At 39.7% G+C, this 12,540-nt stretch overlaps 1 protein-coding gene across 9 annotated transcripts in view; it reads left to right on the top strand.

Annotated features, from left to right (window-relative positions):
* MID1 (midline 1) overlaps nt 1-4,865 on the top strand; it is a 654,743-nt gene extending 649,878 nt beyond the window's left edge. For 8 of the 9 annotated variants that reach the window (XM_063721012.1, XM_054544081.2, XM_054544080.2 and 5 more), the window contains one exon: nt 684-4,865. In XM_063721012.1, coding sequence (XP_063577082.1) covers nt 684-1,032 — 349 coding nt within the window. In that variant the 3' untranslated portion in view covers nt 1,033-4,865. 9 annotated transcript variants of the gene reach the window in all.
* The last annotated feature ends 7,675 nt before the right edge of the window (nt 4,866-12,540 follow it).

Here is a 12,540-nt window from a genome sequence, read left to right as displayed (position 1 = left end):
GAAAACCGGGGCTTAGTAATGACAAAGGACTTATCCCCGCAAATGGGAATCATCTTCTGTGCTTGCCCTTGGCAAAGTGCATTCAGAATCAGAAAATGACAGACATGGTGTTAAATGAAAAATTATAAGAAGGTCAAAAGGAGAAGTCTAGGGTTATGCTGTGCAGTATGGTAGCTATGAGCCACATGCAGCTATTTAAATCATTTAACTTAACTTAATGAAAATTAAATAAATTTAAGGTTCTGTTCCTCAGTCTCACCAGCCACAGCTAAAGTGCCCGGTAGCCATATGTGGCTTGTGGTTACCATATCGAGGAGAGCAGAACATTTCAATCGTTGTCGAAAGTTCTTTTGGTCAGCACTGGTCTAGCGAATTCATTGTGTAGATTTTTATAAGAGTGAAAAAAAGCAGCAAAACACAAAGTTCAAGTTCTCTGTAGTGTTTGTTTGAACTGAAAACAGAAATGTGGGTAAATACGACGCTTCTTTCCACCCACTATATGTTTGGGAGGGAAGGAGATGAGGAACACAGATGTTGGGGTTCTTGCCAAGCTTTCACTTAAAGAAAATAAACAGGGACAACAAATGATCATGTTTTTATAACCCCTGAGGACCATAGAACGGATTTACCGTGCGTGTGCAACATGGCTCATTGTTTTTGTTGTTGCTGTTTTGTTTCTGCAGGTATGCCATTGGTCTTGCTTATAAATCAGCCCCGAAGCATGAATGGATTGGGAAGAACTCTGCTTCCTGGGCGCTCTGCCGCTGCAACAATAACTGGGTGGTGAGACACAATAGCAAGGAAATCCCCATTGAGCCTGCCCCCCACCTCCGGCGCGTGGGCATCCTGCTGGACTATGATAACGGCTCTATCGCCTTTTATGATGCTTTGAACTCCATCCACCTCTACACCTTCGACGTCGCATTTGCGCAGCCTGTTTGCCCCACCTTCACCGTGTGGAACAAGTGTCTGACGATTATCACTGGGCTTCCTATCCCAGACCATTTGGACTGCACAGAGCAGCTGCCGTGAGCGTCTGGCCACATGGAGCTGCTTTCTGGGGAACAGTAAGGTTCAGGCCACTATCTGGGGGACTGAGAAAGCACAGGCTTCATGAGTGTAATGAAATCTCACCAAAAGTGTCCAGAAATCGGCTCAGATAGGGCTCAAAACAAGAGATTCCTCTCCTTTTACTGTGTCTTGTATTAAGTACGGGCTTTAATAATTTCTCTTAATTTTTTTGTATTTAGAGGAAAATCTATAGATTATTTATAAGAGAAACATAATCAGGATTACAACTTTTAGGAATTACTTGGTTTTGCACATTAAGAGGCCCATAAGTTTATCAGCTATTTACAACCTTTATTTCATCACAATCTATGGGCTTGCAAAAAAACAAACAAACAAAAACTTTTGTAGTTTTGTATGTTATTCACCTTCTTACCTAATATCTCATAATGATTCCATGGTAGGTCTTCTCACCTCGATGGTGCATAACACGATGTGTTTGAACCTAGTAGGGGAGGAAACAGGCTTTCTTACTCTGGTTTAATTTGAAGTGTTTTAATTGTGATGTCGAAAAGTTGTATCAGATCAACTAAAATGGAGAGCAAGACAGAGAATGAAAAGAATTGATTTTGGACCTCGGACCTTGCCGTGGCTAAATCTTTACCTTCTGATAGCTGATGGGATAATGTTGGAAAGAAAGGTTCTGAATCCTTTGGCCACATTTTGCCCTGCTTCTCTCAGGGTTAAGGGTTCTGGAAGAACATTAAGAATGAGATTGCAATTGAAAATAGTCATTTTGAATCCTATTGATTATTCAAAAATTCAGGCTGATTTGTCTTTTATCAGAGGTAGGATTCTGTTTTATGGTATAGAATCTACTTTATCCTTCCTTTTACTAGTTCCTTTAGACCTGTGAAATTTCTCGCTACATTTAATAGTTCTCCTATTTCCCCCTCCCCCATATCAATTTTCCTTTTGTCTCCGGGGCTGAGTAAATAAACATGTTCTGTCACAAATAGCAGCACCACTTTGGATTGATTTTGCTCTCCAGGACATCAGCACATGGCCCTGATCACCACTACCACATCCAAACATAAGTCACTGAAAAACACTTAATATTTATGAGTTGGTAATGACAAGGGACGTTGTATAAAGTACTATTTACTAGATACATGCCTCAAAAGTTATTATAAACAGACCTTTATTAAACACATCTTGAAAGATGTAGAAGTCCCTCTATAGTCTAGTATAGTTTACAATAGAGTTGTAAGACCAAAAAAAAAAAAAAAAAAAAAAAAAAATTCAAACTCATTATTCAGGAACCTGCTTATAAAATGTCAGCTGGGATTCTTTGCATGCCAATCTGATGCGTTGGAATGGTCCATGAATTAAGGCTTTCTTGAGCAGTTCTTGGACCAGAACTCCTCTGGCATTGGTTCTAGTTTGATGAAGGGCATGACCTCTATAAATGGTTTCAATTGCTAAAATATTTACCTGGGATACTGGGTCAGCCATTTTGACTGAGCAGACTAGTGGATTTAGACATTGTTTTTAGTTATTTTGTTTTTAACCAAATCAACCAACTGCCTCCCTGAAATAAGTCAATGAACTCATTGTTTCAGCATCACGTGGCCAAAGCTCATGTGATTGCAAATCTGGATTTCGAGGGAGGCCAAGCCAGCTTCCTGGGTCCTTCTATCCTCTTCCCTAGCAGACACTCTCCTTTTTCTTAACAGATAGATTCTATATATTTACTATATTATTTATACCCAGATGAATATTTTGATAGCTACCTAAGACAATTTCACATCTAAAAGATGGACGCCTCAATGGAAAAAAACAATTAATCTTTCTCTGGAAACCTTATAGGTTTTTCTTTTTATTACAATATAAAAGCAATGTGTGTTTGCCTTCTCTGAATAAACTGAAAGGGTTGTCTCAGTAATTTTTACATACATTTTGGGTAACTGGATAATGGATATTTTAATGCACTTTGTACACTAACAGGTTCTAAATAAAAGGGTCTAAAACTCAGCTTCTGAGTTTTTAAAATCATGGTCTCCAGGTACCAATAAATGCTACAGTTTGCCTTATGATGTTAACATAAAACACTTAGTAGAAGGACAATATTTCCATGAAAATAATGTTTTTCAATGTTAAGACGTTACTACTCAAATTTTCACAGTAAGCCATTTAGGGTATGTTCTGGCTATTTTTATAAGGACATGAGAGATTATGTCATAATTTTGTTGTGGAAGTCTCACTCTTGGCTAACTTAAAAGCATTGTGGATAGTAGCAGTTACTAGTTCCAGGTTGTCATATTTACAGGAAAATATGTATATGGTGAAAGGCCACCGTGTTTAATTACTAGAATGATGTAGAAAAGATTCCCGTGTGAATTTTTTTTTGAAAGTCTAAAAAATGTATGCTGTAAAAATTTGCTGCAGTGTAATTTTGCATTCTCTTTAAACTGATTGAGGTCACAGTATTTTATTACTTGGGGGTCCTCACCACAGGAAACACTGCGATACAGGGGCAAAAGAGATGGCAGTGCCAATTAAATTAATACAACAAAATCAATGCAGCACCAACCAAGACTGCCAGGTCTGGTGTCATGGGTATGCCCAGAGCCCAGGAGTTCAGAAGGGCCCTAAGCTTGATTTAATGCTCTGCTGTTGCTGTCTTGAAATTCTTAACAATTTTTGAACAAGGGGCCTGCATTTTCACTTTGCACTGGGCCTTGCAAATTACGTAGCGAGTGCTCATAAAAGAACTCAGAAACGTGGTACCTCTCTTCCTGGTGGATACAAATAAAGAAATCTGGATCCAAAGTTGAAAGTTGCTGGCGATATCATTCAAGTAGGACTCTAAATAGTGGATTAAGATGAGGGTGGGCCTGGGTGAAGATTCTTTCCAGCTTTAAAAGAAAGTGACTTCAAAAACTGACTGCAAATATTGATGGTTTCTGCTGGAGGAAAAGAAACAGCTTGAATACAGACAGGCTTTTTTATTACGGTACTGATATATTGACCTTAAACTTGCTGAGGAACTGAACTAACGTCCTCCAGTGACCGTGGAATTCCATCTCAGCTCCAGGAACATGCAGATACCTGCAAAGAGACACGCATATATGCTGGCATACATGTGCATTTGGTGTTGGGAAGTTGACCATCTGGTCTACCTTAATAAAATGGTAAAAAGCACACCAAGACAATGATGGGGGCAGGAGGATGTTTTTGAAAACAGCGCTTCTCAACCAGGGCTCGATTTTGCCCCCCAGGAGACATTTGGCAATGCAGTGGCAACTTTTGATTGTCACAGCCGGGGAAGGGAAGCTACCAGCATCTAGTGCGTAGAGGTCATGGACACCGTTAAACATCCTACAGTGCAAGTGCAGCCCCCGACCACAAAGAGTTGTCTTGCTCATATATCAACAGTGCTGCAGCGTAGAAACTTGATCGTTGGTTTTCTTTTAATGCAAAACTCTCATAAAAACCTTTCACTTTTCCTGTCATTGATTATATGCTTGATACACCCAAAAAGAAAAGGGGAGGGGCACCAATTCACCTACACTCCAGTGGCTCCATCATCTTTAAAAGTATTTATAAAATAGTTACAAAACTCTGATATCTGAAAAGCAATCCAAGCCTGGGTAAATGGGAATCACTGATAAGTATCATCATCTGTATCAGCTTGGCTTGGACATGAAAAATTGATTCTCTTTATGTCACTCCTTACACCTGGACAAATTCAGTCCCCGGTACTTAAGTCACACTGCCAAGCCCTCGGCCCTGCCTATTGTCTTGATTGCTGTTGCTTTCTGGTTCAAAATAAAATCATTTTTGTGGCACCAAGACCCTCTGTCTCTGCCTGTCTCTGTTGCCTTTTCATCATTTTGTATTTTTGCAGTTATGATGTTGACAAATATTTATTCAACATCTACCATTTATTCATACTACTTTATGACATATAATTCATTTTCCTTTACTGTCTCTCATCCACTATTTGCCTTTCCCTATTCAAAATACAATTCTTTTACAACACTCAAAATATTCTCCAGGGAATTTTTAAAACACAATAAAAGAAAGCCTATATAGAAGTGGAAACCCAGAACAAGGTTTGCTTGATTTCAAGTCTTATAGATGGGGTGAGGAAGAGAAGAGCAATGATTATTTGAACAGAGCACTGGGAGTCTTTACAGTGTGATCTAGGAGAATCCTAGCAGTTGGTCCATACATATATCCCCAGCCCCATCCCATGGACCTGACTTTCTCTCACTAGAGACGCAAGCCTTTGGTCTTCCTCAGTGCTATGCAAAGTGTGGTCCAGGAATCTGCAGCATCTGCATCACCTGCGAGCTTGTTAGAAATGTCAGTTCTCCTGCCTACCCCGAGACCTGCTGATCAGAATCTTTGGGGTGGGACTAGCAGTCACCCCAAGGGATTCTGATACTAGTGGAAGTGTGTGAAGCACTGCCCTGGGGAGCTGCTTCCAGTCTCATAGCCCATATAGAAAGGCACTTACCACCTGAGATGGTTTTCAAGGCAATGTGCTTTTAGAGAGAGCAGGATGTAATGCAGTGATTCTTAATGTGACTGAGCATTTAAACCGTCTTTTCTGCAAATGAGGATTCCTGGATCCCATCCTGAAAGATTAGGGATGAGAAGGTCAAGAGCATGGCTCAGCAGCCTGTACTTTTCTTTTCTTTTTTTTTTTTTTTTTTTTTAGCAATTCTAAAGTGCAACCAGGATTGGCAGCCAATGCAAGTCACAGGGCTCAGCATTTTTTTCTATAAAGGGTCAAATAGTGAATACTTAAAGTTTGCAGCCCATACTATCTCTATGGCAACCACTGAACTCCTCAATTCTGTGGCTATAGAGAAAAAGCAGCCATAAAGGATATGTCAATGAAGGGATGTGGTTGTGTTCCAATAAAGCTTTATTTACAAAAACAGGCATTGAGCTGGATTTGGCCTGTGGACTGTAGTTTGCTGACCCTTACTGTAGTGGACACAATACTGGACTGACAGCTCAAAGCCCTCAGGGCATTCTCTAACTATCCCCTTACACACTGAGGGCCCAGCCATGTGCCTTCTTGTCTGGGCCTCTGTAAGCTCTTAAAGGTCCTTTCAACAATGACTTACCGTAAATTCTGTGAAATCACAGAACTCCTGGAAAAGTAGTAATGGAGTGCTTAAGACAGGGCCGCTCAAGGGGTATTAGAAGATTGGTTCGTTCAACAGACCAGGGTGGCTGTGCCAGCATTCTAATGATGAGCTTTACCTCCTTCCTAGTTTTCACTCACATCAGCCTTTCTCACAAGTGACAGGTGTGTAAAATATATTCCCTTTGATACGAGTTTTGAAGGATATTTAATTTGAACTTTTGAAACTGAACAGATACTACCATAATTAATTACCTTTCGAAGTCAACTTGAAGGGCATGTCATACACTCCACAGGGTAGCCCACATCTTGCCTTTAAAAAAAAAAAATACACAAGTGCAATATGTTGAAAAAGGCAATTGCTCACAATTATAATAGGAGGACAAAAAGGGAGACGTGGGACTAACAAAATCCCTTTTCCTGAGTACCATGCTCACTATGGAATGCACATTCAAAAATGTAAAATAAAAATGGGGTTAAGGACTTATAGAACAACCTTTCTTGTAATTGTTTATCTTAGTAATGGGCAATTTATGGAAAGGAATTAGGATCTCTCTTTGGGTCTTCTTCAGCCATGTTCTCCTAAGAGAATCATTAAAGCATGGTTAAATAGGAAGCAGAGCAATTAACGAGCAAATATGTCATGGCCGAAAACCAATTACCAATTAAGGAGTAGCACAGAAAAATGATTTAATGAACACTGGTTCTTTTGCACAGTCTATTTATTCTCAAAGCTCAATTTTTATTATGGTCATTAAAAGCTGTTCATTTTCACTAAAGCATTTCAAATAATAATGCTTATCTTACCTCTTCACCAATCTTATTTTCCCTCCAACTACCACCCTCCCTTACTTCCTCTTCTCTGTCAAGCTTCTCAAAGGGCTGTTCAGACCCGCTGCTTTGATTCTCACCCATCATTGTGAAGAATCAACTCCCCTACACTCTATTGGGAGTTCAGTGTCTTCACTCTACCAAAATAGTGCTCACTGAAATAAAAAATGGCATCTACATCAATACGTATTCTAATAGATGTTTTGTTGACCTCATCTTGACATACAGCAGCTTTTGAGGTGTTGACCATTTCTTTCTTTTTAAATCTTTCCTTAGGCAATGCCATTCATGCCATCACTCAATCACCATTTTGTGCAGAAGCCTCCCAAATTCAAATCTCTAGGTCTGGTTTCTCCACTGAGCTCAGCCCTACACATTGACCTATTTTTTGCAGTAATCAGTTTTGGGTGCCTAAAGTCCATCTCAAGTTCAACATATCCAAACTGCATTCATGATCTCTTCTTAAAACCTTGTCCTGGCCAATCATGTTCATGAACCAAAAACCAAAGGTTCAGGTTTGATGTCTCCCTCACCCTCCATGTCCAGTCCATCACCAAGTCCTGTTGATTTTATTTCTTAAATATCTCTTTAACTGGCCGAGTTCTCTCTACTTCTGCACTCAACCTCCAAGTATGAACTTTCACATGTCACACATCTACAGATTATATAGATGAAATAACCTGCTAACTGGTCTACCTGTAATCTACACTACATCTTCTCCTTTAATTCCTCTCCCAGAGCAGCCAAGGTAATCTCTGAATTATATCACATCATGCACACTTCGGAACACTCTTTCCATCATTTTCATCCCACTCCCAACCCCCATACACTAACTAAAAGTCCTTCCAAGTTTCTGACCTACCTTCCATGAAACTCTTCCATGGTGCTGATAAGCCCCTCCATGGTCTTGTGCTTGCATATCTCCTCAGCGTCATCTTGGACCATTCTCCTCTTTTCCCCTGCACTCTGGCCACACTGGCTGTTGTAGCCATGTTCTGGTCAGCCACAAACCTCCACTTGGACCACTCTTCCCTCACCTTCCTAACTAAGGCCAATATTTCAGATGGCCTCTCAACCACCATTTCCTGATCTCCCTGCCTAAGCCAAATTCCCCTAATATTGATCCAAAAAGCAACCTATGCCTCCCTTCATAGTGTTGTCACTGTTGCAACCTAGCATTTGTAAACATTTTGTTTACCGTTTCTGTTGATTTGCCCCCATTAGACTGTAATATCCCTGAAATTTGAGACCAGGACTGGCTTAGCCCAATATTTGCCATATACTAGGTGGTCTATAAAAATTTAGAGTGAAATTCTAATTTCTCATGAATGAGTTTTATGTGTAACCTTCTCTTAAGCCCACAGCATCCACCATTCTCTTTTTAAAAGACTTGTGTTTATAAAACGTGCTTCATATTTGCAGCAATCCTATATTTTACAAAATAAAAAATAATATTAAAATAAAAGCTGGAACATCCACCTTCCAGCAAATTCTATCCTCTCTTTATAGTGGCTGCAGGTCATCTGATAAAGATAAAACCTTGAATTTGGGCAAGTAAGCCTGCCCATTAGTGTATTTTATCATCTCCTGCCTGGCTTCTGTCACTAAATTCTAAGTTGGAAATTGCACTTACATGATTCCTACTTGCTGGCTCAGCTCACCCTACACTGTAAGATAATTCACATGCAAATAAGGTGGGCTCTAAGGTACCACTGTCTGCTTTTGTCTTGGAGAAGTGCCCTACCTCCTTGGTAGCTCCACCCAGTTTTCCGGAAAACAAACTCCCTATTCTGCATTGCAGTATCACAATCAACCTCCTTAATTCCCCTCAGTAGCTGGGTTCTCTGGCCTTGAACTCCTTCTGACTTGATTTCCAGAGTGATCTCTGGATTTTCCAGGCAGCAGTGGATTTCTACTTGGAACTCCACTCAATGCCTATCTCAGATTACCAACTCAATGCTACTGCCCTGCTTCTTTGCATGGGCCAATTTCTGTGTCCTTCATCACTTCAGAACCTGTTACCATGTTCCCAGGGTTATTGCTTTTCAGCCCCTTTAAATGAACTAGTCACATCCACATTTCCCAAAGTAACTCAAGAACAACTCCAGGCTATTTGCAATATATAAGAAACTCAATTTAAATAATGAAGGCATAGATGGGTTAAAAGTAATTGGATAGCAAAAGATATAACATCCAAACATTAATTAAAAGAAAGCTGGAGTGGCTATATGAAGAGCAAAGTAAGCTTCCAAAAAAGGGACATTTCCAGGGATAAAGAGAGACATCACATAACAAAGAGGTCAATTCACCAAGAAAAGCTATCAACTCAAAAGTCTATGCATCTAAAAACAGACCTTGTGCTATGGTTTGAATGTGTCCTGCAAAAAGCATATGTTGGAAACTGAATCTCAAATACAACAGTATTGGGAGGTGGGACTTAATGAGAGATGATTAGACCACAAGGGCTCCTCCCTCATGAATGGATTGATGCCATTACCACGGAAGTGGGTCTGTTATTAAAGGGTGAGTTCAGTCCCCTTCTTTCTCCCTCCTTCTCTCTTTCTCTCACATGTGTGCACCTATGTGCGCATGCCTTCCACTATGTGATAACATAGCAAGAATGTCCTCACCAGATGCCAGCCTCCAGATCATGGATGTCCCAGCTTCCACAATTGTAAGCCAATACATTCCTATTCTTTATAAATTACCCAGCCTCAAATATTTTGTTATAGCAGCATAAAATGGACTGAGCCACCTTCAGAATTCATGAAGCAAAAAATGATAGATTTGAAAAAATAGATTGGGCACAGTGGCTCATGTCTGTAATCCCAGTACTTTGGGAGGCCAGAGTGGGTAGATCATTTGAGGTCAGGAGTTCGAGACCAGCCTGGCCAAGATGGTAAAACCTCACCCCTACCAAAAATACAAAAATTAGCCAGGTGTGGTGGCAGGCACCTGTAATTCCAGCTACTCCCCCGGGAGGCTGAGGCATGAGAATCACTTGAACCCAGGAGGTGGAGGTTGCAGTGAGCAGAGATTGTGCCACTGCACTCCAGCCTAGACAACAGAGGGGAGTCAATGTCAAAAAGAAGGAGGAGGAGGAGAAGGGGAAGAAGAAGAAGAGGAAGAGGAAGAAGGAGGAGGAGGAGGAGGAGAAGAAGAAGAAACAGAAGAAGAAAGGATAAATCCACAGTCATGGTTGGAGATGTCAACATTCTTCACTTAGTAATCAACAGAGCAAGTAGACAAAAATATCATCAGGAAGTGACCAACATTTCCAACAAACTTGACCTGATTAACATTATAGATACCTGCAGAATACTTTCTTTTTAAGTAATCATTGAATATTCAGAAAGAGACTGTATTCTGGGCCATAGAACAAACCTCTACAAATTTTTAAAAATTTGAAATTGTACTAAGTAAACACCTTAATGACAATAGAATTAAATTAGAAATCAATAATGTGAAGATATATGTAAATCCCCAAATATTTGGAAATAAAAAAAATTTCTAAATAACCCCTGGGTCATAAAAGAAGTCAGAATGGAAATTAGAAAACATTTTGAATTGAACAAAAATTAAAATATAACATGTCAAATTGCACAGGATGCAGTTAAATTGGCACATTAAATGATCCTATCAAAGAAGAAGAAGTGCTTCAATTGTCTAAGCCTCCACCATAAGTGATTACAAAAAGAAGAGAAAATTAAAAGCAAAGCGAGCAGAGGGAAGGAAATATTAAGAGTAAGTGCAGAAATCAATTGAATTTTTTAAAAATAGAGAAAATCAGTGTCATAAAAATCTGAGTTTTGAAAATTTCAATATAATTGATAATCTTCTAGAGAGACTAACAGGAAGAAAAGGAAAGGAAACCAAAATTAACAATAGCAGATATGAGAGGACCTCTCAAGAAATCCTATAGACATTAAAAAGATAAGACAATATTAAAATCTTGACAACTTAGATGAATGGACAAGTTTCTTGAAAGATACAAACAGCAAGCCGGGCACGGTGGCTCACTCCTGTAATCCCAGCGCTTTGAGAGGCCGAGGCGGGTGGATCACGAGGTCAGGAGTTCGAGACCAGCCTGACCAACATGGTGAAATCCCGTCTCTACTAAAAATACAAAAATTAGCCGGGCGTGGTATCACGCGCCTGTAATCCCAGCTACTCAGGAGGCTGAGGCAGGAGAACGCTTGAACCCGGGAGGCGGGTTCAAGTGAGCCGAGATTGCAGTGAGCCAAGATCACGCCATTGCACTCCAGGCTGGGCAACAGAGCGAGACTCCGTCTGAAAAAAATAAATAAAGAAAGAAAAAGATACAAATTGCCAAGCTCACTCAATAAGAAATAGATAACATGGGCCGGGTGCAGTGGCTCATGCCTTTAATCCCAGAACTTTGGGAGGCCAAGACAGGCAGATCACCTGAGGTTGGGAGTTTGAGACCAGCCTGGGCAACATAGTCAAACACCATCTCTACTAAAAATACAAAAATTAGCTGGATGTGGTGGCTCATGCCTGTAAACCCAGCTACTCGGGAGGCTAAGGCAGAAGAATCACTTCAACGTGGGAGGCGGAGGTTGCTGTGAGCTGGGATAGCGCCACTGCACTCCAGCCTGGGCGACAGAGTGAGACTCTGTCTCAAAAACAGAAAAAATTAGATAACATAGAAAGTCTTACATCAAATAAATAAAGACACAAGTAAAGCAATAAAAAGGAAGATACTACTCATATGTGTCTGAACTCAAACACATTATGCTAAGTAAAATCCACATCCTCTATAATTCCATTTACATGTCATCCTGCAAAAAGCAAAATTCTGGAGACACAGAATAGATCAGTGATTTCCAGGGGCTGCCAGTGGGGCTAGTGGTTCATTACAAAAGGGCCTAAGGGAAATTTGAGGGTGTCAGAAATGTTATCTTCATTGTAGTGGTAGTTACACAACTGTACACATTTGCCAAAACTCACTGAATTGTGTTCTTAAAAAGGCAAATTTTACTGTATATAAAGTATACCTCAATAATCTTGACTTTTAAAAAATAAAAATAAAATAGATGAGTTCCTCTCAAGAAAAATATTCTATATTTTTTGTCAGGAATGAAAATGGATATATAACCATAGAAATGGAAGTTTTCTATAAAGAGGACATTGTGCAACTCAATGACAATTGAAAAGCAAAAGTATTTAAAGGGAAATTATAACTTCCTGGCAAGATATGAATTACCAAAATTGGCCAGAAAAGAGTAGAAAATATGAAAAAAGTAAAACAATAATCATAGACGATATTGAAAAAGTAATTGGCAATGATCTAACAGTTATACATCAGGCCATAATAGTCTTAGAGCTAAATTCCACCAAGCATTTAAAAAAACAGGTGCTTGCTATGTATTTAAATAGTTTCAAAAGACACAAAATACGAAAAATTCCCAATGAACTTTATGAACCTGGCATAAGCTTTATTCTAAACCCTGATAAAGATGGAACTAGAAATCCGTATGGCAATTTCATCATTAGCAAATTAGGTCCAGCATTAT

The sequence above is a fragment of the Pongo abelii genome, chromosome X (assembly GCF_028885655.2).
Source record: "Pongo abelii isolate AG06213 chromosome X, NHGRI_mPonAbe1-v2.0_pri, whole genome shotgun sequence".
In the NCBI taxonomy this organism is placed as follows: Eukaryota; Metazoa; Chordata; class Mammalia; order Primates; family Hominidae; genus Pongo; species Pongo abelii.
The sequence above is the reverse complement of the archived record's forward strand: the minus strand, read 5'-3'. Positions and strand labels throughout refer to the sequence as shown.